The sequence below is a fragment of the Magnolia sinica genome, chromosome 4 (genome assembly GCF_029962835.1).
Source record: "Magnolia sinica isolate HGM2019 chromosome 4, MsV1, whole genome shotgun sequence".
Taxonomy (NCBI): domain Eukaryota; kingdom Viridiplantae; phylum Streptophyta; class Magnoliopsida; order Magnoliales; family Magnoliaceae; genus Magnolia; species Magnolia sinica.
In genome coordinates, this window is record NC_080576.1 from 20,207,149 (window position 1) to 20,233,093 (window position 25,945).

Below are 25,945 nucleotides of genomic sequence, written 5' to 3' on the forward strand. Positions count from 1 at the left end.
AGGCCTGGATGAGGGCAGAAAACAAATATCAGCTTGAGCCAAAACTTTTGTAGCCCTGGGAAGTTTTTAACCGTGAGAGTTCAATCAATACCGTGTGGCCCACATGAGATTTTGATCTACCTCAGTTTTAGGTTCATCCATCAAAATTATCTATAAAAATGGATGGACGGAATGGATGAGACAAATACATCATGTTGGGTCCACAAGCCATCGACCACCAACCATTAGCTAGAGGCGAGGGAGGGGAGTATCCAATTTGTTTCCCACGGTGGGGATCCTGGGTCTCACTGAATTGGATGTAGTGTCCCAAGTATTAGTATCGCTATAGGTTTAGCTGGTTAGGGATACGGAAGCAATATCAATATTGCTAATAATATCGCTAATAACTGAAAATGTAGGAAATATGAGGAAAGTGGTAGAATTTTTAGTGAAACTTCAAGGGATGTTAAAATATACATAGTTACATATTTAGAAACTAAAAGAAAAAATTACAAAAGAATACATATATAACAAGTTTCCATTTAATGGAGCCTTAAAAGCATGTGCTGTTGTAAGAAATCAATTTTACCATCCCATCGAGCCAATTCAATCATCCGAACATCCATCGATTTTTTAAAATATCAACAACACTTGATAGTTCACCAATAAATCATCAACACTTGTAAAGAAAATAAAAAATTATGATCTCAATATCATGCATGTTGCGATATTGATAATATTTATATTATCAATATTATTAACAATAATAAATTGAACACTACATATAACCATGTGCCCATGACAAAAAATAAAAAAAAATATTTTTTTAATAAACGAAATTTTGATGATATCAATACGTTGGTGATATTATTGAAATATCACCGATACAATTAAAATATAAGTATTACTCATAATTTATATAGTCGAAAACATTGGTTATGCATTTGCGATATTTATGCATTGACAATACAAGCGACACTTAAAATTTACATAATTGAAAATATTAGCTATTACATTAGCGATATGGGTATGTTGGCGATACTCAAAGATACATTGTTAATAACTAGAATTTCTATACTATCAGTGTTATTGGTATCAATGGGCTGAAGATAAAGATAATTACAGAAGGTATTTCTATAATATTGGAAATAATTCAAACACTGATACGACGGGTATATCATACCAAAGGTAGTTCTTGGGCTGGAAACTTTGGTAGGGCCCACCATGATGCTTGTCAAGAATCCACTCCGTCCATCTGTTGTCTGAGCTCATTTTATGATATGAGCTCAAAAGTGATCAGGATCTAAGACACAAGTGGGTTGTACTAAAGGAAAAAGTGGTTACAAAAATTACTACCTTTGAGACCTTCCTGGATGTTTACATGCCATTGGTACCATTAATAATGTCATTCCAGTTGGGACCAACTGAAAATACAAATATTAGCATGATTCAAAGCATATGTGACCTATGAATATTTCAACAGTGGACATTCAATTATCACGTTTTTGGTTCACTTGAGCATTGGATATAGTTCATTTTTGGCCTCATGTCCTAAAATAAACTCATAAAAGGGATAGACGGGAAGGATTAGCACTGGATACGGTTCATTTTTGGCCTCCCGTCATAAAATAAACTCATAAAAGGGATGGACGGGAAGGATTTCTCACATACACCACAGTGGGCCCCACCTGAGTTCCCAGCGCAGGAACTTCCTGCCAAAGGCTTTCGAAGGAAATCCGCGTCCCACCTAATCCACTCCCTGAATTCTCCTCTTCAGTCTTCCGGCTCTACCTACCCTCCCCCAGCACACCGCTGTTCCGTACTTTGGTGGGCCATCAGACTACGCATTCACTTCGTCCCGCGTGCTACCAAACAAGCCACTCGGCAGTGTTTATACATGCACTGGCTCTCGAAGTAATAAACGGGAAATCGCTTCAGCCGCATTCCGAAATCCTAATGGCATCCGTTTCCAGAGTATACTTCTCTCCTCCTCTTTTCGATCTTCCAAACGCTGATCATCTTCAACCACTCCTTCCTTTTCTCAATCTCCAAGGACTCTCTCTCTCTCTCTCTCTCTCTCTCTCAATTTCTACATGTTTTTATTTTTTTGAAATTTCAGGCGAATTCCAGTGGCTCGAAGCTGCAGCTTTATTCATACTTCCGGAGCTCGTGCGCGTGGCGAGTACGGATTGCTTTGAATTTGAAAGGTTTTTAGTTTTTCTTTTCTTCTTTTAATTCCCCCTTCGCTTCTGAAAATCGCGAAAATCAGAATCGTGATTCTTGCGATTTACCTTTTTTTTTTTTCGCCTACTTCCAGCTTTTAAAAGAGGAATTATATGTTTACATATTATCCGCGACCTGAGGCTTTGAGCCTTGTATTCGGGTTTTCATTTCTGACATGTGGGGTCCATGGCTCAGTGATCCAGACTGTTGGTTTGCTGGGCCTGGCCATGGATGGACCACGCCACTTTAAATGATGTCGATAGAACAATCCCAAGCTTAACTGTTTATGGCCTACAAATAGACGGTTGAAAAGAGAAATTCAGTGGACTGTCGACGTTTCACTGAAAAATGGGGCCCATGGTCGAACAATCCCAACAACACAGTTTTCATTTCTGACAAGTGGGCCCCATGTTTCGACGGTGCAGATTAGTCCGTGGGTCCTCCACAGTCGATGGACAATGCCCCCGAAGATTTCGTGGGAAGAATAATCCTAATCGTTCTACATATATCCTACAAATTGATGGTCGATTTCGTGGGAAGAATAATCCTAATCGTTCTACATATATCCTACAAATTGGTAGCTTGGGTCCTCTGTTCTGGGATTTTTTTTGAGGTCTGGTACATCCTAGGTGTGATGAGACAGATCAATGGTCTGGATTGTTGATCGTGGACCCCACTTGCCAGAACTGAAAAACCCAAGAATACTGTTGAAAGCCCCGAATCGCTGATCAAATAATTCCTCCTTTGAAAATACTGTACCTTACATAAATCCTAAAACACTCATGAGGTATCATATGATCCTTCCCCTGAGGACATGAATAGAATCTTCCTATGAGCGGATCCTGTAGTTCAGTGATCCAAACTGTTGATCTGATGGTGTTCTGTTGGTGGGCCATGCCTGAAAAATCTCCCAGATTGGAAGATCCTACCTGTCCCATCTTTTGGCTCTTTTTTGCCACTGAATTTGGACTATTTTCTACTTCTTAAATGTCTATTTCCAGGCCACTGATGAAAAGGGTCAGGATGGTCTTATAAGAGAAGTTTTTGGACTGGGTCCATCCATGGTGGGGCCTAACGTTAAAAGACCATCAGTCCGGATCACCTAATTGCGGGTTTGATTTGTAGGAACTCAGGGCCCAAGGACACTATGCATACACATGGGCGGAGGATTATATAACTTGTCATGGGTTGTATGGTTATTGTTGGAACTGATTGCGGAAAACTGTGTTTTGGGGATGTGAAAGGGTTGGATTATGAGTACAAGGCAGTGAACCTGTTGAAAGGAGAGCAGTTCAGTCCAGGTAAGGAGACCATAGCCTGCATGCATTTACTTCTTATGAGTACGCACAAGTTTTTTTTTTTTTTTTTTTTACTTGGATGCATATAGTTCAAGTTATGTTATTCCGACAATTCAAAATGGGTATTATAGTTGTGTAGGGGACACTTCACTTTCCAATACAATGGACATACTCATGATGTATGCATGTCACATCTGGCTGACATTGTCATGCAGCATACATGTATAAATGTGCATGCACACATAAACACACAGGCTGAGGCTTTGCATGCTACAACAAATCTTTATTTTTGGTGCTGGGTTTATTGGAAGTTGCCTTCTTGACATGTATGAATACATTTGGTTGTATATTAATACATAGTATGTTACTCAGACACTTTGAAGTTGGTATTATAGTTTCATCTGTACTAATAATGGGTCATGGCATTCGCGTGACATGCCTAGCTATAGTGCTATGCTATAAGTGGCATGGCATACAAGCATGTATGCATGTCTGTTTGGTTACAATACCAAATGATGCTTCAATGTGGTGAAAATGGCATCATTTTTTTTTTATAAAATTTTTATATTTATTTTTATTTTTGTCAAGGATGAAAATGCAATGGATTTGATCATGGCTGACTTGCCTATAGAAGTATGTTTCTGTTAGTGTTTATTTATGTTATGCACATACTTGAATATCGGTTCCTCTGAACTTATGCATGAATATGCGTGTCATGTATTCATTTATGAGCTCATATGCCTGTCGGGCCTTCTACATGGCACATATTGTATGGTCCGTACATACTAGTTAAACAACACAATCGTTGGTGGACCCTGTTAGTTCCGTTACAGGTTCGTGCTCATGCTTACATGCAAGCAAATATGAGTGGGATGAATACTACTGTGTTTTAAATAGCTACGCTATGCAGTGTGTAGTTTATGCTATGTAGCATAGCATAGCTTTAACGTTACGTAGCTCATGAAAATAGCTTAAGTTGTGTGTAGCCTACGCTACGTGATAATTTGCTTACACTATATGCTATATAGCTCACATTACAAGTTGTTTTCCCTACAATATTTAAATCAATTAATGTTTTTAATAATTCGTTACATTTTTCTATTTTCAATAAAAAATTAGTGTATGTATATATATATATATATATATATATATATATATATATAAATAAAAGTAAAATAATATAATTAACAGTATTAAATCAGTTTTGTTGCTCTTTCTTTACTTTTATACTTAATCATTGCCCCCTTTCCTATTACTTTAAACTGCGTTTGTTTGTGCCAAATATCATGAAAATTTGTTAAATTTCATTATTAATCGGTCTGATTTGGTGCAAAATATCATGAAATTGGTACAACCAAGCACAACCTTGATTAAAAATCTAGAAGTAACATGTAGTTTACGCTACAGCCTATGTAGCTTATGCCTCACGCTTCAAAGGGGTGAACGCTATGCTACATGCTATTCGCTGTTTAAAACATTGATATTAATACACCATGTGAGGCTAGTTTATATACAAGCACAAACCCATGTTTTTGCTTCCATCTTTTCTTTTGTATGGATTGTTTTTCTTTTCTTGACCGCGAGACACTAAGGGCTTTGGATCACTAACTACGACACTGGGTCCTTCTTAGTTCCTATCATATAAATCTATAATAGGATTGGGATCTTAGAAATTTTCTGTTATTGAACTGTAGAGTTTTCAAAGCTCAACGCTCTTAATTATGTTCCGGTGCTGGTCGATGAGGACATAGTAATTGCCGACTCTTTAGCCATCATCCTGGTCAGTGAATTCTGGTCTCCATTTTCTTCTTCTTCTTCTTTTATGTTCTTTTCTGTAATGTTGTGAACTTCTTTCACTCTTATTCGACAATAGAATTGGTGGGAGTAGTTTCCGCCACATAAGATGTGCATACTTCCTCTAATGCTTCAGAGTTTGATTTTAATGGGACAGTATTTGGAGGAGAAGTACCCTCAGAATCCACTGTTGCCTAAAGATCTTCACAAAAAGGCCATTAATTTTCAGGTAAAACTGCAATGCTAATATATTTTCGTTATGCTTTTCTGTTGCTGCCCAACCCCCTTCCAGTTTTTGAACTTTTGCCAATCAATCAGAAACCTGGCCCCAAATAGCTGTGACAAGGCTACGATGACCATGACAATGACCAACCCACTTCTAGCAAACTCTTGAGCATGTGATACTTTTGGGCTCGTGCGAAACTGATGCTTTAGAAAAGGCTTTCAATGAGAACTTTCCAGATGGATCATGGATCCACCTTCTTCCATCAGCTTCACATGACTTTTGCTGACTATTCTCCATCATATGCATCGGTTTCCCAAACATCAGAATTCAAAATTCCAAATATTTATTCTCTCAACTCCAATTGCCATTCCACATTTCCAGAAGGTTGGCTCGAGGCTTCTTGACCGAAGGTGTAGGTAACCAACAGAGTGACTTCATTACAAAGAAGCCTCAAGCCAACCTTAACTGGCATTCTAATGCCTTTCCTATCAAGCCTTTGATTGAGCTTAGTATAAAACTGCATGGCTTGCTTGGTTTGAGAGAGGCGGAAACTCTGCAATGTGATCAATCTTCAACCTGAAAAGAAAATATTGCAGTGGCCCTACAACCTTAACATGAATACATCTCTAGCAAGTCTCTCAACTTAATCATCAAGCATATGACAACCACTTCCATAAGGATAATGTCACAAACATACAATAGATGTTTAGTAGTTGCAAACATAGAGTTCTTTTGACAAATATTGAAAGATTAGCTTGCTCTATACAGAACAGGCCTCAAGAAGTGAGCAGACTGAATTTTGGAATGGATGCTTGAGGTGCTTGTTTGAGACTATCGACAAGTTCTGATATTCTATGGACATAATTTGTATTAGCAGGGCCTTTGTATCCTTGGGTTTGGTATATATGGACTTCTTTCTGAAGCGGGACACATCTGAAGTCATTTTCAACATCATAGTTACTGAACTGACCAGGGATGTGAAAAAACCACTAGGAGGACCGTATGAATGGTGTTGGGATTGACAACTTGTTAAGATTTCATCAAAATCAAGGCATGTTGTTGATTGCCACTTTTGGGTGCAAAAGCAGAGGCTCCTGCTCCTAGAGATGGACTGAGAATTTTCTTGGAAAGTTTCAAGGGGCTGTGACAACCCTTGATCAAATGTTTAGGGTTGGTGGGAGGTGGCAGCCTGTGAGCTCTATGCTTATCTCTGGAGTAGAGCTTCCCTGAGAGGGGGTTGTCGAAGGAGATTTGAGGATTGTCATCCAAGGTCAATTTTGGTATACTGTATCAGTCACCATCGAAATCTATGCGTATCACACGATATGGCCGTCTGTTCTGTATTCTGTCTAAACCAGATGGTTAGGATTTCTTGATCATTGTAATCTTAGTGATATGCTCCATCCCAGCATGTCCTATGATTTAGATGGCTCAGATGGTGTATGCACATGTCACATTTGAGAAGGACGAGTCACCACTGTGGTCTAACATCCTATTAAAACAAACAGTTATCCATAAATAAGAAGCTAGGATTGTTTGAGTAATCTGATTTCGGGATTGTGACTGAGCAACAGTGAGTTCCAAAATTCGGTTGCTTTAGTTTAAGTTAATGTATGCCATGCGGACAACCTTTTTTCCCTGCATTAAACGTCATACTCTGTCACAGTACGAAATAATTCTCCTGCAAATTTCACATTCACAGCCCATTGTTAAAATTACAAACTCGGAAGTTGCAGAGATGCGAAGGTGTCATAAACAGCAGCTCATTCACATGCCACCACATCGAGCCGTTTGTGGACCCACATTGATGTACGTGTACAATTTGAACCGTGTGCCATGTGCGTGGCCCGTACAAATATGAAACCCTGAAAATCCAGGTGATCCAAAACTCTAGTGGGAGACACCAAAGGAAACATTGTAAAACTCAGCCCTAAACGTCTAAATTCAAGTGGTGTGACCCACCCAACTCTTGGATCAGCCTGATATTTTGGACATCCCTTAATCTTCACAGACTGCACCTTATGAACGGGTTGGAGGGTAGATAGACACAAAGGTGGGCCCAAAACACAGTTGGATATTATTCTATGGTGGGCATTCTCCCATATTGTTTCCACTGTTGTGGTTCACCTGGGTTCGGTTAGTGTAAAAATGTAGTCTAAGGGCCAATAATAGGTGGGCACACCTGATGAATGGAATGTATCTCAGATAACACCATGGGTGGGCCCCACACAGCTGCCCTCAACTTTAAACCACTGGGTTCTATGCCTGTATATTGGGTTGAGGTGGTCCAATTCGGCTGAGTCAGCCTGATACATGCTTGTTGAGTGTGAATTGGGTGTACCGTATCGTCTGTATTCCATGCCAGTATGTGTTGGGCGATATGTAGTGGTTTCAGACAATGTTTTAAACCTTGCTGTCATTTCTTGGGTGTCTGAAAAGTGATCCGAGGTTGAAGTTGGCTCAATCTTGTCAGAAATTCGTAAGAATGCTTCCCAGATAAACATTCCATTTACCCGTGCAGTAACAGTGCAAATGAGATGGTCGGAGCATTGGCCTGGGAGGGTGTGCGGCTGTGCACCAACCTTGCTTTTTATTGGGAATTCATTCCCTGTTACATGAAGTATCTTCTCCCACCCTACTATTGATAAGGTTTTGTTTAATTCTCAAAAGAAAGAAGGAAAGAAAAAGGATGCTGAATCTTGCATATTTAGCAAGCTGTGACTACGCATGACATTCATCCAAGTAACAAGGAACTGAAGTTCATGTCCCATTCCTTTTAGGGGTCGGAACTTGTTCCGGCATTGTGGCTTGCCAAAAAGGTATCTTTGGCGGTGCCCTGCAAAGTTGCAGCATTCAGATGACAGTTGCAGTTAGGATGAGAATGCCTGATGAGTAGAAAACCGGCAGTAGAGCTGAATGGTGCAGTCAGATCAGGAGAGTGAAGCTTGCTATGAGAACTTGACTCTGCGGCTACTGTATGAGTTCACTTCCTAATCCTTTGAAGTGCTGGAATTCCTTCCGTCATTGCAGCTTGCCACAGGTCAGCTCAGATAAGAGTAATGCCCAATGATTGGAAGGAAGGAGATGATGCAATCTGATATGGGTATGATGGCTGTTTTGAGAAGTCGCCTGGATCTGATCGTTCCTCATTTTATCGGCTTTTCTTCAGTTGGGATCTTCTGGTTATCTTGTCCATTATACACACAGATGCATTTGTAGGGATTGCATTTTTCTTACCGTCTTCTTTTAGTAGAAATCTGCTTGTGGCCTTTAGTTCACTAGGTAGTCTCTTTTTTGCTTTATCATCCTGAAAAAAATTTCAAGTCCATGTCTTGAAATTCCGATGCAAGTTTTTATAATTGGTCTCTTTCTCTAGGCTGCAAATATTGTCTGTGCCAACATTCAGCCTTTTCAGAATCTTGCTGTCCTGGTAAGTTTATTTGTTTATTAATTTATTTGGATTACTCCTATAAGTTCCATTGTCTTTGCTGATTGCTTGATGTTTGTTCTTTGAAAATCTGTTATGCAGAACTACATTGAAGAAAAAATTAATACCAATGAGAAGCTTGTATGGGCTCAATATCATATAGGAAAAGGCTTTGCAGGCAAGCTTCTGCTACAGCTTGATGTTTAGTCACCTCTAGGAACATGACAAACTCTTCCCAACTTTGTTGAGTATATGGATCTATTAGGTTTACTGTTTATCATTTTTGTTTCTGTATAATGCTAAAACCATTGTTTTTGCTGCATTTCTAGAAATTTCACTTCTGAATAGATGGTCCATTGCATCATTCCAGAAATGCAAAAGCCTATTTTTCTTGTGCAGTTTGCGTGGTGTGTTAGGATATTTATCCATTTACCAACTCTTTGTTGGTGACCTTGCTTTCATTGTCCATAGTAGGTTTGTACTTTATGGATAGGGGTATAGTTTCTTTAGTGTGGTTTTACATGTCATCATTTTCCTTTGTACGTTTGGATGAGAAGGAAGAAAAGAAGTGAGAGAGGAAAAAAAGAATGAAAGGAAGAAGAGAGAGGGTTTGGATGTCCCCCACTTTCTCATATTTGATTTAAAGAGATTTTTCAATATTTGCAATAATGCCATTAGTAAGAATAGCAAGAATACCCAACATGTCCTAATTCTAAACTTATGTAAATAGGATAAATAAAGAGAGCTAAATGCATAGAAATGGGTTGCGTGATGGTTTGTAACACTCTCTGATGTAGGACCGATGCATGAACCAAATAACATGTGAGATCAAGTAGCAAAATTAAGATAATTAACAAAAAAATATAAACATTGCTATTATCATCACGAATACCATGAAAACCTAAAAAACATCATGCATAATCCTAGCTTAAGGTACCAATATCGTCACACAAGATCATTAAATAAAAGGAAATTAGGATCTAATGGATATAGGGATATCCAATTAGCATAGGGTATTGTCTATTTCAAAGTAGAAGACCTAATACAACTTAGGGTAAAATTTAGGGTTTGGGTAATTTGGGAAAGTAGGTCAGTTAGGGATTTTAGGTTTAAAGTTAAGGTTTTGGGAATGGAAGAAAGAGGTTTTGATAGAAGGATGATGGAAAACCAAAAGGGCAAGATGTGGCCGTACAACCAACCCGAAGGATTCAAACATGTGGCTGTATGGTCACACATGTGGCGTTGGATGGATGGGTTTAGGTTGGCTAGGGTTTGGGTGGTAAATAGATAAGGGAAAGATGAGTTTAGGAGAAGATGAAGGCTTATGATGAGGGAATCGAAGAATTGAAGAAAGTACTTTGATGGAGGGAAAAAGAGATGATGATGTGGGGATAGATGGAGACATCGCACCTCCGTTGATAAAGATTAATCTCACACCAATCTCCCTTCCAAATCACATGGAAGTATCTTCAAATCTCATGAAGATAAAAGAAGAAGAAAGCAATAGTTTTTTTTTTTTTTTTAAAAATTACAAAATCCAATGAGGGAGAGGGTCACACGTCCACCCTCTTTTATAACTCCAAGAAAGTTCAAAAATTACAATAAACACCATGTTTTGTGAATTTTAACAAAAATAGCCCTAGTCTAACTAAAATCAACTAGAAACACTCATAATGGTGTCCAAACATAACATAAACAAAACTAAATCCTATAAGCTGATAAAATCTAAGAAAAATTAGTGTGGACGATTCACGATCAATGGCTCGATCATGTGATCCAACGACCTGGTCATTACATCCTTCCAATCCAGCGGTTTGGATCACTTTATAAAGCAGCCCATCTGCATCTTCCCAATGTGGGGTCTTCTAGATGCTTGCACATGCACATGGGGTCTTCAGCACGATCGCAGGTAATCGCCTAGCCATAGGGAAATCGGTGCGGCCCGCCTCCTCATCTGATACATACGCAAAGGTGTACGTGAAGTGATGTCTTCATCACTCCCCCTCAAGCTGGAGTATATCTATGATATATCACAAATGCCAGGTTGCTTGTGGCACAATCCAAGAGAGGATGACTAAGAGCTTTAATGAACATTATCTGCTAGTTGATCCTGCAACCTGACAAATGGCATACAGATTTCCACCACAAATCTAAGCTCACCCATTAATGTCTTTAGTCACATGAGTTCACGTGTTACACGAGCCATAGCCCCATATTCCGCTTCAACACTTGAACGAGCCACCACAGTCTATTTTTTACTTCTCCAGGCATCAAGACTGCCCCCTACAAAATTGCACTAGCTAGTAGTAACCACCTATCAAATGAAGAGCCAACCTAATCTGCATTTTGAATATCCTTCTATACCCAGATGACCACTCCTCTTAGATAGGTTACCGTGACGTTTGAGGCATGAATCAAAAAATGAAGCAGATCCAAGAGATGGATTGCTGGTGAAAGGCTGGGAAGTTAGGTGGGGCCCAGCATGATGTTTATAATAAATCCACCTCATCCATCCATTTTTCCAGCTCATTTAAGGACATTTGACAAAAAATGAGGCGGATCCAAAACTCAAGAAGGCCACACGACAGGGAAAAGGAATGCCTACCATTGAAACCTTCATGTGTCCACGTTGATGTTTATATGCCATCTAAACCTTTATAATGTCATTCCCACTGGGTTGAACTAAAAACACTAAAAAGTTAGCCTGATACAAAACTTAGGTGGCCATGCCAGTGTTTCAATGGTGTTCATTCAATCCCCACTGTTTCCCCTCGTGTGGCCCACTTGAGTTTTGGATATGCCTAATTATTGGTGCGCATGTCCTTAAATAAGTTGGCAAAATGGACGAAGGGGGTGGATTTATCACAAAGATCATGTTGGCTCCACCTAATTTCCGAGTGCAGGAACTCACTGACAAAGCCTTAGGCAAGAAATCCGCATATCCTGCTTTCTTTCTTCTTCTTTTTCTATGGTGCTTTTTCGTTTGTTTCCTCGCTTTATTTGCTTTACCTTTTATCTCTTTCTTTGGCTTGGGCTTTCGTTTGCCAATGACAGCTGCTTTTGCTACCTCTTGGGCCCACATGCTGAGTGGTATAATTTGAGCAGTCCATATTCTTGCTAGGACCAATGAGCTATTGGTCCATAATCAAGCTTTAGAGAGGATCTTAACCTTCAATTTTTACAATTGAATGCTAGTCGCCGGGAATTTTATTTCCATTGTTATAAACTCATCTATATATAGTGCTGATAACATTCATCCGTTCATCTACACACTGTATAATGAGCTGCACCAGAGGCAAAAGGAACATTTTTTAGGCCAGACCAAACCCATGAGTGGGGCTCATCCTGATGTTTTAGTGACATCTTATCCGTCCTTCATTGATGCCTGTCTTATTGGCTTCTTGATGCCCCAACCTAATCTTGGTGGCCCACCTGAGTTTTCGAATGGCCTGGTGTTTTGCTTCATTATTCATACTGAATGGATGCATTCTTTGAATGGATTAGATGTAATATGCAAAACACAGCAGGCTCCAAATACAATCTGGAAAAGCTTTTAATGGTTCGCATCCCATCCCAACCACTCCCTGTGGTGTGGCCAATCAGCCTGATTTTGGGGGCACAAAGGAGACAAATAGGGTCAATTTGTCCCAACATTTCCTAGTTGAGAAATGTTGACATGCAAAATCTCCTATGCGAACTTTTTGTACAACAATTTGTTTCCTGCCAACATATCATTTTTTTTTTTAGTGGATCATCCAGGCTGTTCAAAAGGTGGGCTGCACTATAAATGTTTTCTATGGAAACAATTGGGCCAATCTGCCCATTAGGTGGGCCACAACCATAAAATGAGTCTTACGTTTGGCTCCCCATCAATTCCAATGGTGAAGCCCAACTAATGAGCAAGCTATACTGGTTTGGGTGATCCTTATGTATAGCTCTTTTCTCGGGGATTGGAAATGACATGTTGGAGGGAAAGAAAGGGATGGATGTCCTGGATGTGCCTATTTCCATTAATTGGAGGACAGCTAGGCAAATTTTGAGAGGGTCCTTGCTCATGCCTCAGGGGTAGACTCACAAATGTTTAAACACGAGGTCATGGGTTCGAGCTCCCATTGTGGTGAAATTCCACAGTGGTGTGAGTGCATGGCAGCATAGGTGTGTGTGGGGGTGTGAGTGCGTGTTAAAAAAAAGGTCCTTACCTTATCCATCCCGTAAATGAAGATCCCTAGGAAAGAGTGGTGTGTATTCCGTATCCATCCCATAAATGAAGATCTCCCTCCAAATACTTTAGGATACAAAACACGACATCCATATGTGCAACTCATGGAACTTGCACAAACGCACACACACACACACACACACCAACTGGATATGTAATATTAGGTTGAGTAATGGTTAAATAGATTAATTTTCCACCAAACGGTGATATCTTGCTGGATCATCAAACAACTCTCTTTGATCTACACTCAACTTCTAATTTGTATCCATAGGACTTTTAGTGGGCCTAGCTCCTAGAAGATCCATCTCCTCCAATAAATCCATTACACATTTTCATTGTGACAGATTAATTCCCAACTTGGACCTTGCTACTTCAATGCCTAAGAAGTACTAAAGACAACCAAAGTGCTTTGTATAGACGTGTTTCCTCAAGAAATTCTTCGGCTTTTCAATTCTTGTACTTCACTCTTCCTTACAACCACAAAATGATCCATCTGGCGATGCTACTTACTAAATTCAAGTACCACTTTACCAAACTTGTTGAACTAAGCTCTTGGAAACTACTTCAAACCATAGATTGATTTTTTAAGGCGGCATACCTTGTCTGACTCCCCCTGAGCAACAAATCCGGGTGGTTGCTCCATATATATTTCTTCAACCAAATCACCATGAAGAAATGCATTTTTTATAAGTTGATACAAAGGTCAGTCCAAATTTGCAGCAATAGACACAATCAAATGTATCGAATTGATATTCGGAACTGGGGAGAAAGTTTTTAAGCAGTCAACACAAAGTCCGAGAACATCCCTTTGCAACGTGCCAAGCTTTCAATCGATCAACTGAACCATCAAGACTATGCTTCACTGTATACATCCATCTGGATCCCCCAACAAGCTTTCCAGTAAGAAGATTAGCTAATATCCAAGTTCGATTTTGATGAAGTGCAACTATTTTTTCTTCCTTAGCTCATTCCCACCCATCACGATTCAGAACAAGGGATGGAGACAGACGATGAGGACATGGAAAACTGATGGAATGAAGGAGATAAGCCAGGAAATGAAACAATGTTAGAAATAAGATGTTGAGTACAAGAGCATGTTCCCTTACAAAGAGCAATAGGTAAATTACCTTCATCAGGTGATGTAGAGAGGGACTTTGAAGGGTAATGATCTGCCGACAGATTGAGGATTGGTAGAAGGCATGCTTGAATGCACCTCCTCTCTATGCTTGGAATGTTTGGAGTAAACCTGTAGAGTTTTATCTATATGTTGCACAAGTATCTCTCCAACACCAATAGAAACATCTGGTACAACAGGTAGAGTAATAGTGGAATTCTATTCAAGTTGTAAAAACTTTACTCCCTCAGAAAAATACAAAAATTGTTCAAAGAATGTGACATTATTTGACGCATATCTTCTGCGGAAAATAGGATTGTAACACTTTTATCTTCTTTGAATATGAGAATACCTAAGAAAGATACACTTGATCATCCTGGTTTCAAACTTGTCATGAGCATAATCAAGCTGATGCACAAACACACAACCAAATACTTTTGGTGGGACAGAAGAGGTATGGATGTGAGACACAAAACAGAAAGGGGGTATTTTCCATCTAAGACAGATGAAGGCATCCTATGTATTAATTAGCATGCAGTTGCATCACTCCAAAATATTTTAGGAACCTATATATTGAATACCAATGCCCTAGCAATTTCAAGCAAGTGACGGTTCTTACATTCGGCTACCACATTTTGCTGTGGTGTGCGTGCACATGATGTTTGATGGTTGATGCTATGAGAAGAAAGATACTCTAGCATTATCAGAATGTAGAACACACACTTTAGAACCTATATATTGAATACCAATGCCCTAGTAATTTCAAGCAAGTGACGGTTCTTACATTCGGCTACCACATTTTGCTGTGGTGTGCGTGCACATGATGTTTGATGGATGATGCTATGAGAAGAAAGATACTCTAGCATTATTAGAATGTAGAACACACACTTTAGAATCACATTGTCCAAACTTCCATACGAAACTCTTTAAAACAAGAAAACACTTATAATCTATCTTTCAACAAATATATCCAAGTCATTTTGGAATAATCATCCACAAATATATGAAGTACTTGGAAGCTGATAAACTAGTAAAATAAATTTGGCCCCAAATATCCAAATGTACTAAAAAAAAAAAGGTTTATCACTTCTTTTGTAAACACGAGGAAGAAATGACACAATGGTGTTTGCTCAACTCACAAACCTCACATTGTAACTTAGACACATGTGACAATGATGGAACTAAAATTTTTGAACTACTTAAAGACAGATGATCAAGCCTAGAATGCTATTGATGTGGAGGGACTTTCACTCATATAGCAGCTCGAGTTAGTCCATGATCTAGTACAATCAATTTTCTTCACACCCTCCATCAATCATCATCCCCGTGAGGGATAGAACATGACAAAACAATTTAGAGACTTGGTCAATTTACTCATTGATGATAAACTTAAAAAAATTTATGAATGTAAAGAACTAACATTAGTGAAAGTGACGGGCATAACCCAACCCAAACACATGGGTTGATGTGCCTTCTACTAATGTAACAAAAGAAATAGATGACGATTTGACCAATTGAGACTATGCATTTTGTTTATCAATCATGTGATTAGAAGCACCTGAATCAATGACCTAAAGGGTACTATCACTTGACACAAGACATTGTACTTGACTGAGCAAAAGCTATTGAAGAGGATGATGTGAGAGTGGAAAGATCCTTCAGAAGTCTGGTATATTCCTCCTTGGATAAAGTAACTATCTCACCTGAGGTACCCGGCTTAGAAATAGAGGGAATAGGCTTGGGTGCATAACTTTCGATGCCACCTTCAGAAGAGTGAACTTGACTCGCCCAAGCAAGTTTACCCACAAAATCCTAACATTTATCAATTGTGTGTTGGCTAAGCCATAATGAGTGCACTAATGGTTACCAAGACCACAACTACTACTGAAATCTATTCTACGACCTTTCTAGTTATTGCTTCCTCCCCTTGAATCTCTGATATCAAACCAGCCTCCACATCCATGATCTCAACTTCCTCCATCACCTTTTCTAGACGTTGAAGCAAAGGTTGAACAATTTGAAGGAGATGAGCTTTGTACACTAACTGCATGTTGAACACGAGCAAATGTCTCGGTAATAGAGGGGATCTCACTACCTTCAAGAATCTAGGTTCGGACTGGCTCAAACTCGGGACGAAATCCAGAGAGGAACTTGACAACATGGAATTCCTCTCTTTGTTGTCTCATTGTATCATAATCAGTGGTCAAGGGCTGGTATACATTTAATTCTTCCCACATGCCTCTCAAGGATGAATAATACTCATCAACACTCGTCTCCTTGTTGACAATAAACACGTTTTGAAACAACTCATAGAATCGCGTTAAGTTTTTTCATCCAAATATATTTCCCTAAGATTTTCCCATACTTCCTTTGTGCTTTTGAAAAAAGATAACACTGAGGCTCCATACTATTCCAAAGTAAAGCTCTATCCCAAGCATCCTCAACCACCCAATCTTCATATTCCAACGAACCTTCTTCAGGTTTGGGGGAAGTCAAAATTTTCAGCTTCTTTTGCCTATGAGAAATACCTCCACTGATGTAGCCCATTGCAAGCAATTTGATCTATTGATTTTGGTTGATTTAATTTGGAAGTTCACCGACTTGGATGAAGATAGAATACTTGCTTTATTCTTTGTATCCTTATATTTAGGGGAATGAAATAAATAATCAAGGGAAGAGTGTTTGACTTGAACTCAACACGTATATTAGAGTCCGATGTATACCAATGGACACAATGGTTTGACGCCGCTTCTTGCTTCAACACCTTGACATGCACATTGCTTCTTCAGCACTCGTCACACCCACATTCAACACGTACTAAACTTCTTGAAATCTGACCATAAATCTAACACAAACGTCTGATGCCCCTACTTTTATCCATTACAATGGATTTAGGTGAAAGAGGGCATCACACGCCTTCATGAACCACGATTACCCAACCAACCATACAATGGGTATGAGAGAATTGTGTAGCTCACCTCTCCAATGATCTTAGATCTCCACCTCAAAGAAAAGAAAAAAAAAAAAGAAGAAGAAGAAGAAAGAGGGGAGAGAAGAAGAAGGAGAAGGAGGAGGAGGAGGAGGAGGAGGAGGTTGGTTATCTGATTATTTTTAGTCCTTTCCAAAAATTATTTTTAGTTCTTCCCAAAAGGAAAGTGGTTTATCATGATTATTTTTAGTCCTTCCCAAAAAGAAAGTGGCCATCATTATTTACATTTGTAATTACAACTCATCCCACAAAAAACATCAGTGTGTGCCCTAGGAAGGTTTTAGCTATCAATGGTTAAGTTCTGTTAAGACAATTGTTTCATCTGGTGTGGTTAACTTGAGCTTTGGATTTGCCTCATTTTTGGAATCATATCCTCAAATGAGCTTATGGAACGGTTGGACGGTATAGATATGGCATATTCATCATGGTGGGCCCCATAGTTTTTGCGTGTGTAGAAACACATGGAATTTACGTGAGATTTACCCGATTTTCAAGACAGCTAATCCTTCTTCAATCAAACAACGTTGACAAGTAATAATAGCCCATTTGCAGGCATTTACCGTGTTATTGGAAAAATCAAATAGGCCCTAAAATGAAATGAACTCATTTTTAGGTGTCTACCGAACAGTCCCTTAGGCTCTCGTGTTTCTCTATACTACATAGGTATGTGTATGCTTCTCATGCAAGGGAATCCCTTCAACAATCTTCATGAAAAAATTAATGCTTACGAAGGGATGGTGGCCCATTTACCATGAATTGGACCCATGTAATCTATAAGGATGAAGTTATATGTGGTGGCAAGACGAGGAATGTTGGGAATGGTGCAGGATTCATGCTTTATGCGACAGAATGTTGGGCAGTTAAAGAACATGTTCATAGGATGAGTGTAGCTGAAATGAGGATGTTGAGATGGATGAGTGGTAGGACGAGGAAGGACATAGTTAAAAACAAATGCAAGCAAGGTAACTAAGGAGTAGCACCAATAGGTAATAAAATGAGGGAAAGTAGACTTTAGATGGTTTGGTCATGTGTGATGGAGACCAAGAACTGCGCTGGTTAGGAGGGGTGATTTAGTACAAGTTGAAGGCTCTAAAAGGGGAAGGGGAAGGCCCAAAAGGACGTGGATGGAGGTAGTAAGAAAAGACTCGATGACCTATGGTCTAATTGAAGGTCTAACCCTGATAGAGTAGAATGGCATAATAGGATTCATGTAGCTACCCCAATTAATTGGGATAATGCATAGATGATGACGACGACGAAGACGACAACAATGAAGTTACATACAGTCAACAAAAGATACCTATTTGATATCGTTGATTATTCCAATAATTTCTAGTTCATGACAATTTCTTCTATAAGTTTGCTATCATTGTTATTTCTCTGAAGTTTTGGATATTTCAAGAATGGGGACTTGCATTTTTTCTTGGTTCCGAGCTAATAATGTTTCCCTGTGTTTCAGCTCTCGAGAAGCTGTTAAAAGATTTTTCCGGAAAATATGCGACGGGGGATGAGGTGTTCCTGGTTTGTTTCTCCATGCTTTGCCTGTTTGCATTTAATGACTATACCATGTAGATGAAAGAAATCATTCTTTGATGAAATTGGACTGTAGCTTTGTATGATTGACTTGTGTATTTATCTATATTAGGTCTACTGTTGCCATTATCTTTAACACAGCTTTTGATGAATCGTTACGGTTAAAAACATAAAACTGCATAATGTTCAAACATCTTTCTCAAGGTTTGTTAGGAATAAATGAGAAGATTTTGTTCTGGCCCTTCTTATTGTACTTGTATGGTGAAGCACTTTAGAACGAACATCATCTGCCTCCTTAGATGCCCAATGCACTGACAAGTGCTTTGCTTGTAGTCTATGCTGTGGTTTGTTTGGGGGCTTTGCTCCCTCAATTTGTATATTTCAAAACACCTGAAGTGCATTTTGGTTTCTTAGTTGTTGAACATTTTCCTTTCGATAGTGATTCCTTCTCTTTATTTTATTCTTTAATAAGATCATCAATTTTAATTGCAGAACCATCAATTTAAATAGTTGTTTCGGAGTGCGACTCACCTAGAGACTGAGACCAATATGATGCCCCCCTACTTGTTCCGTTCCAGTCGTGTTTCATTTTCAACCGAAACTGATACTAGGGCAAAACTGAGTCGTGTTAGATGATATTTAGAACCATGTTCAAAACACATTTGTTAGACATTTAGCCATTTGGGTCGTAGTCCAAAACCTTTTCTTTTCATAGATTGGCCAAAAACGTTTACTATGAATGCTTGAAATAACATTACCTCTGATGCATATCGATTGCGTCTGTAGATCAGCCAATTTATCTGGTAGGCTTTACGTTGTGCATCATATACCTAGTAATCATAGCCCAAAGTTGCAGCTCTAAGTATTGTTCTACCTTTTCTTTGGGATTGTTCTCTATATCATCATCTTCATCATAGTTTTTCCCAGCCATTTGGGTTTGGCTTTATGAATCACGTTTCACAAATCATAATCAAAACATTGAATTCTCATGACTGTTTGGCCAAAATGTTATATGACTGGCCGCCGGCCTGCCTGCCACCCACCAACCCTTTTCCTTTACCTGGACTTTGGACTGGCTCATCCATCCGTTCCAAGCAGAGTTACCAGAGCGTGGATGCGTATGATGCATATATAGATTGTTCCTAAACATTCTCACTTTTCTGTGTTTTTGTTAAAAAAAACATATGGGTTCTACTTTAATTCTTTCTAGACCTTTGATAGTCAAACACTTGGTTAATAAAGCAATGGAATGCTATTACCAAAAGGAAAAAAGGAAAGATCGATGGCATGTAAGGTTTATTACCTAGAATAAGCTGCCATCTCTTCCGTATAATCTTATGATTTTTTTCTGCACTTTCATAATAATAATTGAGCTTCAGCATCCGACAGAACCTAATGTGTGTCATTATTACTCGCAGGCGGATTTGTTTTTGGCCCCCCAGATTCATACAGGATTTACCAGGTTCAAGCTCGATAAGGTAACCCTTCTGTTTTTAGTGCAAGTCCTGTCATCCATGGCACACCTCTCATTTACGATACCTTGGGTTTTACCCATGGTTAGCAGCTCAGTGTCTCCACTCTCCATAGCTTACTGAAAAACACCCATCAACCAATCAGATCAGGTCTATAAAAAACTCAAAACACTAATATGCATTGGTAAGTAAGATATTCACACCAAGGTTGGCAAGCTCAGGACTCGGACTCGACTGGTTGACCTACAAAACATTACTCAGGCAAGTCATGTTTTGTAAAATTGGGAACTAATTCATATCATTGAGAAGAGGAACCTCGTCATGATGGCCCATTTAAAATACCTCTGATTAAAAGATCAGAGTACCTTGGCCTTTTTTGGGAAACACTTCAGTACTACTTCAATGTATCAGAGTTGATACATGCACAAAAAATCATACGCATGGCATACAAAAAACTTAAATTAAACTTGCCCAAATATTGGGCCCCTCTTTAGATGGATCACAAAATAAATTTAGAAGGATTCAAATTTTCAATTGGCTGATTGGTGGACATTTAAGTGAACTGTTGAAAAGAGAAAAAGTGCATGGCTTAAATTTAACTAACAAATTTCAATTAATCAGATGTTAGAATGCTTATATACATCTAATTTCAACACAATGACCTATCTTCAATGGGACCTGCATTTTGAACAGTTTATTTTGATTTAGCATAGGCTGCATATAAAATTTCTAAGTGCCTGTGTCATATACAAGTTCTACACCTGCGTATTAATTGGTCATGTCCATTAGCGTGCAGCAATGAAACCCGTTTGCTCTTCTTTCTCAGAGGAGTTATCTGATACTCAGGCTACTATACATGACGCTTCACATGCAGGCACTCAGACACTACGCATGCCATATATCAAGTCAAATAAAACCAACCAAATTGTGCAGCCCACCGTCTCCAAGTCACAATACCTAGATCAGATTGGTTGGATAATCGTAACCTCAGATTCCTGGACACTTAGTGTGTGGAATAGGACAGTTGGATATTTTCCTTTTTTAACCATCCCATAAATGTCCACAAATCTGATATACAGATGATCGAATAAGCTTGATTTTTGGGTCCATGATACACCTACTCTTGAGTAATATAATCTGGATGGTTTAATTTGACTACTTGGATCCCACTTGTGCAATTCTAAGTAATTTGAAGTTGTGAGTACCATCCATCACACTCTGCCAGAGTACCAAAGTTTCTCTCCTTTTTTACTGAACCACTAATTAAAAATGGTGGGAATTCATCCACCCTATAAGGCATAGTTGCATGCCAATACAAACTATCCAAATCACTGACCTGATTATAAACAGAGCATAACCAAAAAAATACGTCGTGCAGATAGTAGTAGAAGTACTGGTATCGCTACAAGTTTTGTTGGCCGAGAATATGGAAACTATTGATTTTGTCGATAACCAGAAATGCGGGGAAACATGGGGAAAACGGTGAATTTTTTTAGTGAAACTTCAGGAGATACTAAAATACACATATTTGCATATTTGTGAATTAAAAAATTGCAAAAAAAATGCATACATAATAAGTTTACATTTAATGGGGGCCTAAAAGCATGTATTGTCGTAAGAAATCAGTCCAACCATTCCATCCATCCCATCTATCCATCCAACCATCCAAATATCCTTTGATATTTCAGAATATCGACAACACACGATATTTCGCCGAGAAATCGTTGACAATTGGAAAGGAAATGAAAGATTGTTGTCTCGATATCGCCCATGTTGCAATAAGTCGATAATATATTTGTGATATTATCAATGCAATTGTCATCAAATTGAACTCTAAATACAACCATGCACCTATTAAAAAAAAATTGAAATGGAATTTTTTTAATAACCAATTTTTGGGTGATATTATTGAAATATTGTTGATACACACTATTGATACAGGTGATACCCGGAACTGACATAGTCAAAACTATTGGTAATACATTGGCAATACAAGCGACACTCAGAATTTAGTAAAAAGTATTGGTGATACATTGGTGATATTGATACATCGGCAATATTTAGCGATACATCGTCGATACCTAGAATTTTTTATTTTACAAGTGTTATTGGTATCGCTACCAATGTTATTGGTATTGTCGAGCTAGAGATGTGGATTATATCGGAGATATATCAATGATATCGGGGATTCTTCAAACAATGATTGGAATACAAATCATTCACTATTTTAGTTTTAACCACCCATGTTATAACCATCATTTAGATGGTTAGGATTGCTTCATTGGTGTGATTTTAGAGACATGCTTCATCCACAATGTACCCCACCATTTGGTTGGTTTGAATAGCCGTATATGAGTGCCACACATGTAGAACATTTAGATATGTAGTTATCAACCATCATACTCCACCAGAGTACTTAAGTATCTCATCTCTTTTAGGATTGATTGTGAACTTTCCCTCAATTGAAAGCCAGAGCAGCAATACCCACATGTTGTAGCAATGACAACAATGCTAGAAGGAGAAAAGGAAGAAGCATACCAAAGAGAGAAATAAAAGAGATTTTATTCACTATAGGCCAATGTTTTCCATATCATTATCACTTAATGTATCGCACCCTTGGGATACGGGTACATATGGATTATCGCATAGGATATATCAGTTGTATCATCTAATGTATCGTTGTTGTTGAAAAACAAGGGAAAATATTGAGAAATTGATTTAATTTTTCGAAACTTCAGGGATTCTTAAAAAAGACATCAATACACACATGGTGTGCCGTAATGGCCATTATGCGGCCGTAGAGGCTGTTACGTAAAGGTATTGGTAGCAATCATTAAGCATTACAGACAGTCGTTACGGGGGGGAAAAAAAAAAAAACCCATAGCGGCCGTTACAACCCCCATAATGGCCCATTTCGCCACCCGTAAAGGCTGTAACACCCCTGCAAAGATCAATTACGGGGCCAATATGGGTTTTTCGGGATTTTTTTAAAGATAAAAATGAGACTGTAATGGCTGTTAGGGGGGCCATGATGGCCGCCATATCATAAAGGTAACGACCATGGAATGCCTTGAATACACCTTTTTGATTACACACACACACACCGCATGGGTACTTGAACCCATGACCTTAATGTTCAAACACATGAGTGTGTTTGCCTTGAGTACACACTTACAAATCAAAACATTACAAAAAATAAGTGCACATAATAGGTTTCCTTTATATTGAGTCCTAATCTTATGCAATGTCTGACTGAATTGATGCAAGTATATTCAAAGTCTATTCATATAATTTATCAATGTAAGAAGACATATATGGAAACACAAGCAATACATTCAAAAGCAAAAGGAGAATTATTAGATCAGGTTGCATACATGTTTGATTGTGTTTGGACACATTATAACCGATTTGCGAGAAATTGGGTAATTTCAAATTTTCTCAATTTCCACGACTCGGCCCATCTTCCCCAAATTTCAAAATCAAAGCTCCAAATCCATGATTTTTCATACAAAACATGAAGAATCATGGATTTGTAATAATTTGACACCAATTTAACATGATTTATAGCAGAGAGAGAGAGAGAGAGAGAGAGAGAGAGAGAGAGAGAAGAAGAAGATAAAAAATCAAAAATCTCATCGGATTGAGCAGAAGGGATATATCGGCACTACCTATGTGTTTTGTATCGCACAAGTGGGATACAAGATATATCATGGGAAATATCAGCCGATATTGTCGATACTGAAAACATTGCTATATACAATGATTTATTGACATTGGACTCGTAATTCTCCACTTCCAGTCTTTGGCAACTATTTCATAATGATTGCTTTTTACAGACACAAATACGTACATAGAGGTAGATATTCACCTACTCACCACTAAGGCATTTGGACAATACTAGCAATGGAATCCATTGGCTGATCCTCAACTAGTCCATGTTTTTCACTCTTGTAATATGAGGAGTTACTTGAGACTCTGGCCGAGTGTGATAGTTAATGCTCGAGCTCTTTGAAATTGTATACATGGTATTCATTAACTACGCCAAATGTGGGACCGAATTTAGATAGGCATTCTTTCAAATTTTGGATTGATTAAATGTTCCTAACCACAATTAGCAAACATTTGTTTGTTGAATTTGGACCATTGGCTGTTTTCATTTTGACTGTCCTACTAAATATCCACTAATTAGCTAGTTAAGAACTACAGTAAATATAATTTTTTTGTGTAAGAGAATCTAAATCAGGGCCCTTGCTATGTTTACAATATCTTGGTGCCTGCATGTCAACCATCATACTCTGCTAGAGTATCAAAGTTTTTCTAATTTCAAAAGGCAAAAGAGCATGATCCTCATTTCCGTGATTTGCAAATCACCCCCTCTGTCAACAATGCATTGCATGTGCCACTTTTCTACTCCGTTATAAGACCCTGCTGAATTTCTTAAATTCCCTACAATACCATAAGTTTCTATCGATATGATGTCTAAATAAATCGACTCCAACAGTTTATTCAACCAGATTCTAGTGGCAACTCCAATGAAGGACTTGCATTTGCAATTAACTAAATTGTATGGTTTGTGTTTCTTTTGATAATTGTATTGCATCTGCACTCCATGTTGGCAAAAGTGACTCTTATGGTTTGTGCTTGCTTCATTGCTTACTTCATCCACACATGACATTCTCCCACAGTAATCTGTCCTTTTGCATATGTGCAGTCCGAGTTCCCTCTTCTAAGCAAGCTTCATGAAGCTTATGAGAAGCTACCGGCATTCTGCGCAGCTATTCCGGACGTGCAGCCAGATGCCGTGAAACCATAAGCTCCCCTTTCATGTATAATGATCTACAGTGTTAGTTTGTATTAGTCCAGATGGTGTTTAATAATGAAAAGGATATCCGTCCACACAGCATTAGTCCAAATGATGACCAGTGATTTCTTGGATTGCCCTTTAGGGGCTTTTCAGGGTAGCTGGGGGTAGTCGTCTTTGGATTAGTTGGATGATCCCTTTACCCTCTGTGGAATCTAAGGTAAACGAAAGGAAACAAAAAAAACAATAATTATGTAATGATGATTTTTATGAGAACCATTGAAATATTGATTTCAATTTTGAGTTCTTGTTTAGGTAGCAAGTGGAAATCTCATTTCAAAATGTTCGCTTAGTTAGTACACACCCATGTCCCCCCATCTCAGTACACACACCCAAGCATTCAATTGCTTATTCATTGCTTAGGCAACTATTGCAACTAGTAGAACACATTTTCCAATAGCTTCCATGTTGACTGTTGCACGCAACTTGTCACAAAGACTTCTCTAGACAAATACATATTGAAATTCAAGTTCTCGAGTCACTCTCATAGCTGCAAGAAGCTGAGCTTTGTAGAAAGGGGTAATGATTGCTGGGTGGAATTCATCTTTTTCATTGCTATCCAAACAACACAAATCATTATACCAAAGCAAAACCCTTTTCCATTTGTTAGCATGAAATCCATGGATTCCAAACATGGCCTTGTAGAGAGAGAGAAAAAAACAAAGAACTTTATTTTGATATCCATTTTTCAGATGTGAAATTGCTAGTAATTGCTGCTCGAAAGTGAGCTCCTTTGCTGCTTGGGCTGGCTTGAGTTGCAAGCTATGTGATCTAGTTTAGGCATGAGGCATCATTGGTCTCAGCTTATGC

General features: G+C 38.6%; 1 protein-coding gene across 2 annotated transcripts; it reads left to right on the forward strand.

Annotated features, from left to right (window-relative positions):
• The first annotated feature begins 1,700 nt into the window (after window positions 1–1,700).
• On the forward strand, window positions 1,701–25,383 carry LOC131242700 (glutathione S-transferase 2-like). Of its 2 annotated transcripts, XM_058241523.1 has the most exons (10): window positions 1,701–1,953; window positions 2,099–2,186; window positions 3,447–3,503; window positions 5,195–5,280; window positions 5,452–5,523; window positions 8,897–8,950; window positions 9,050–9,125; window positions 18,729–18,790; window positions 20,221–20,280; window positions 24,986–25,383. In XM_058241523.1, the coding sequence occupies exons 1-10, from the start codon at window positions 1,936–1,938 to the stop codon at window positions 25,085–25,087; spliced, it is 675 nt and encodes a 224-aa protein (XP_058097506.1). In that variant the 5' UTR covers window positions 1,701–1,935; the 3' UTR covers window positions 25,088–25,383. The 2 variants fall into 2 exon arrangements, with proteins under 2 accessions (XP_058097506.1, XP_058097507.1); XM_058241524.1 differs by lacking the exon at window positions 20,221–20,280.
• The last annotated feature ends 562 nt before the right edge of the window (window positions 25,384–25,945 follow it).

Bases quoted from the DNA above. Each gene is read 5' to 3' on its own strand.
- LOC131242700 (XM_058241523.1), top strand. The intron at 2,187-3,446 runs GTTTTTAGTTTT...GGGATGTGAAAG, and splicing joins GATTGCTTTGAATTTGAAAG to GGTTGGATTATGAGTACAAG. The intron at 8,951-9,049 runs GTAAGTTTATTT...TCTGTTATGCAG, and splicing joins TTCAGAATCTTGCTGTCCTG to AACTACATTGAAGAAAAAAT.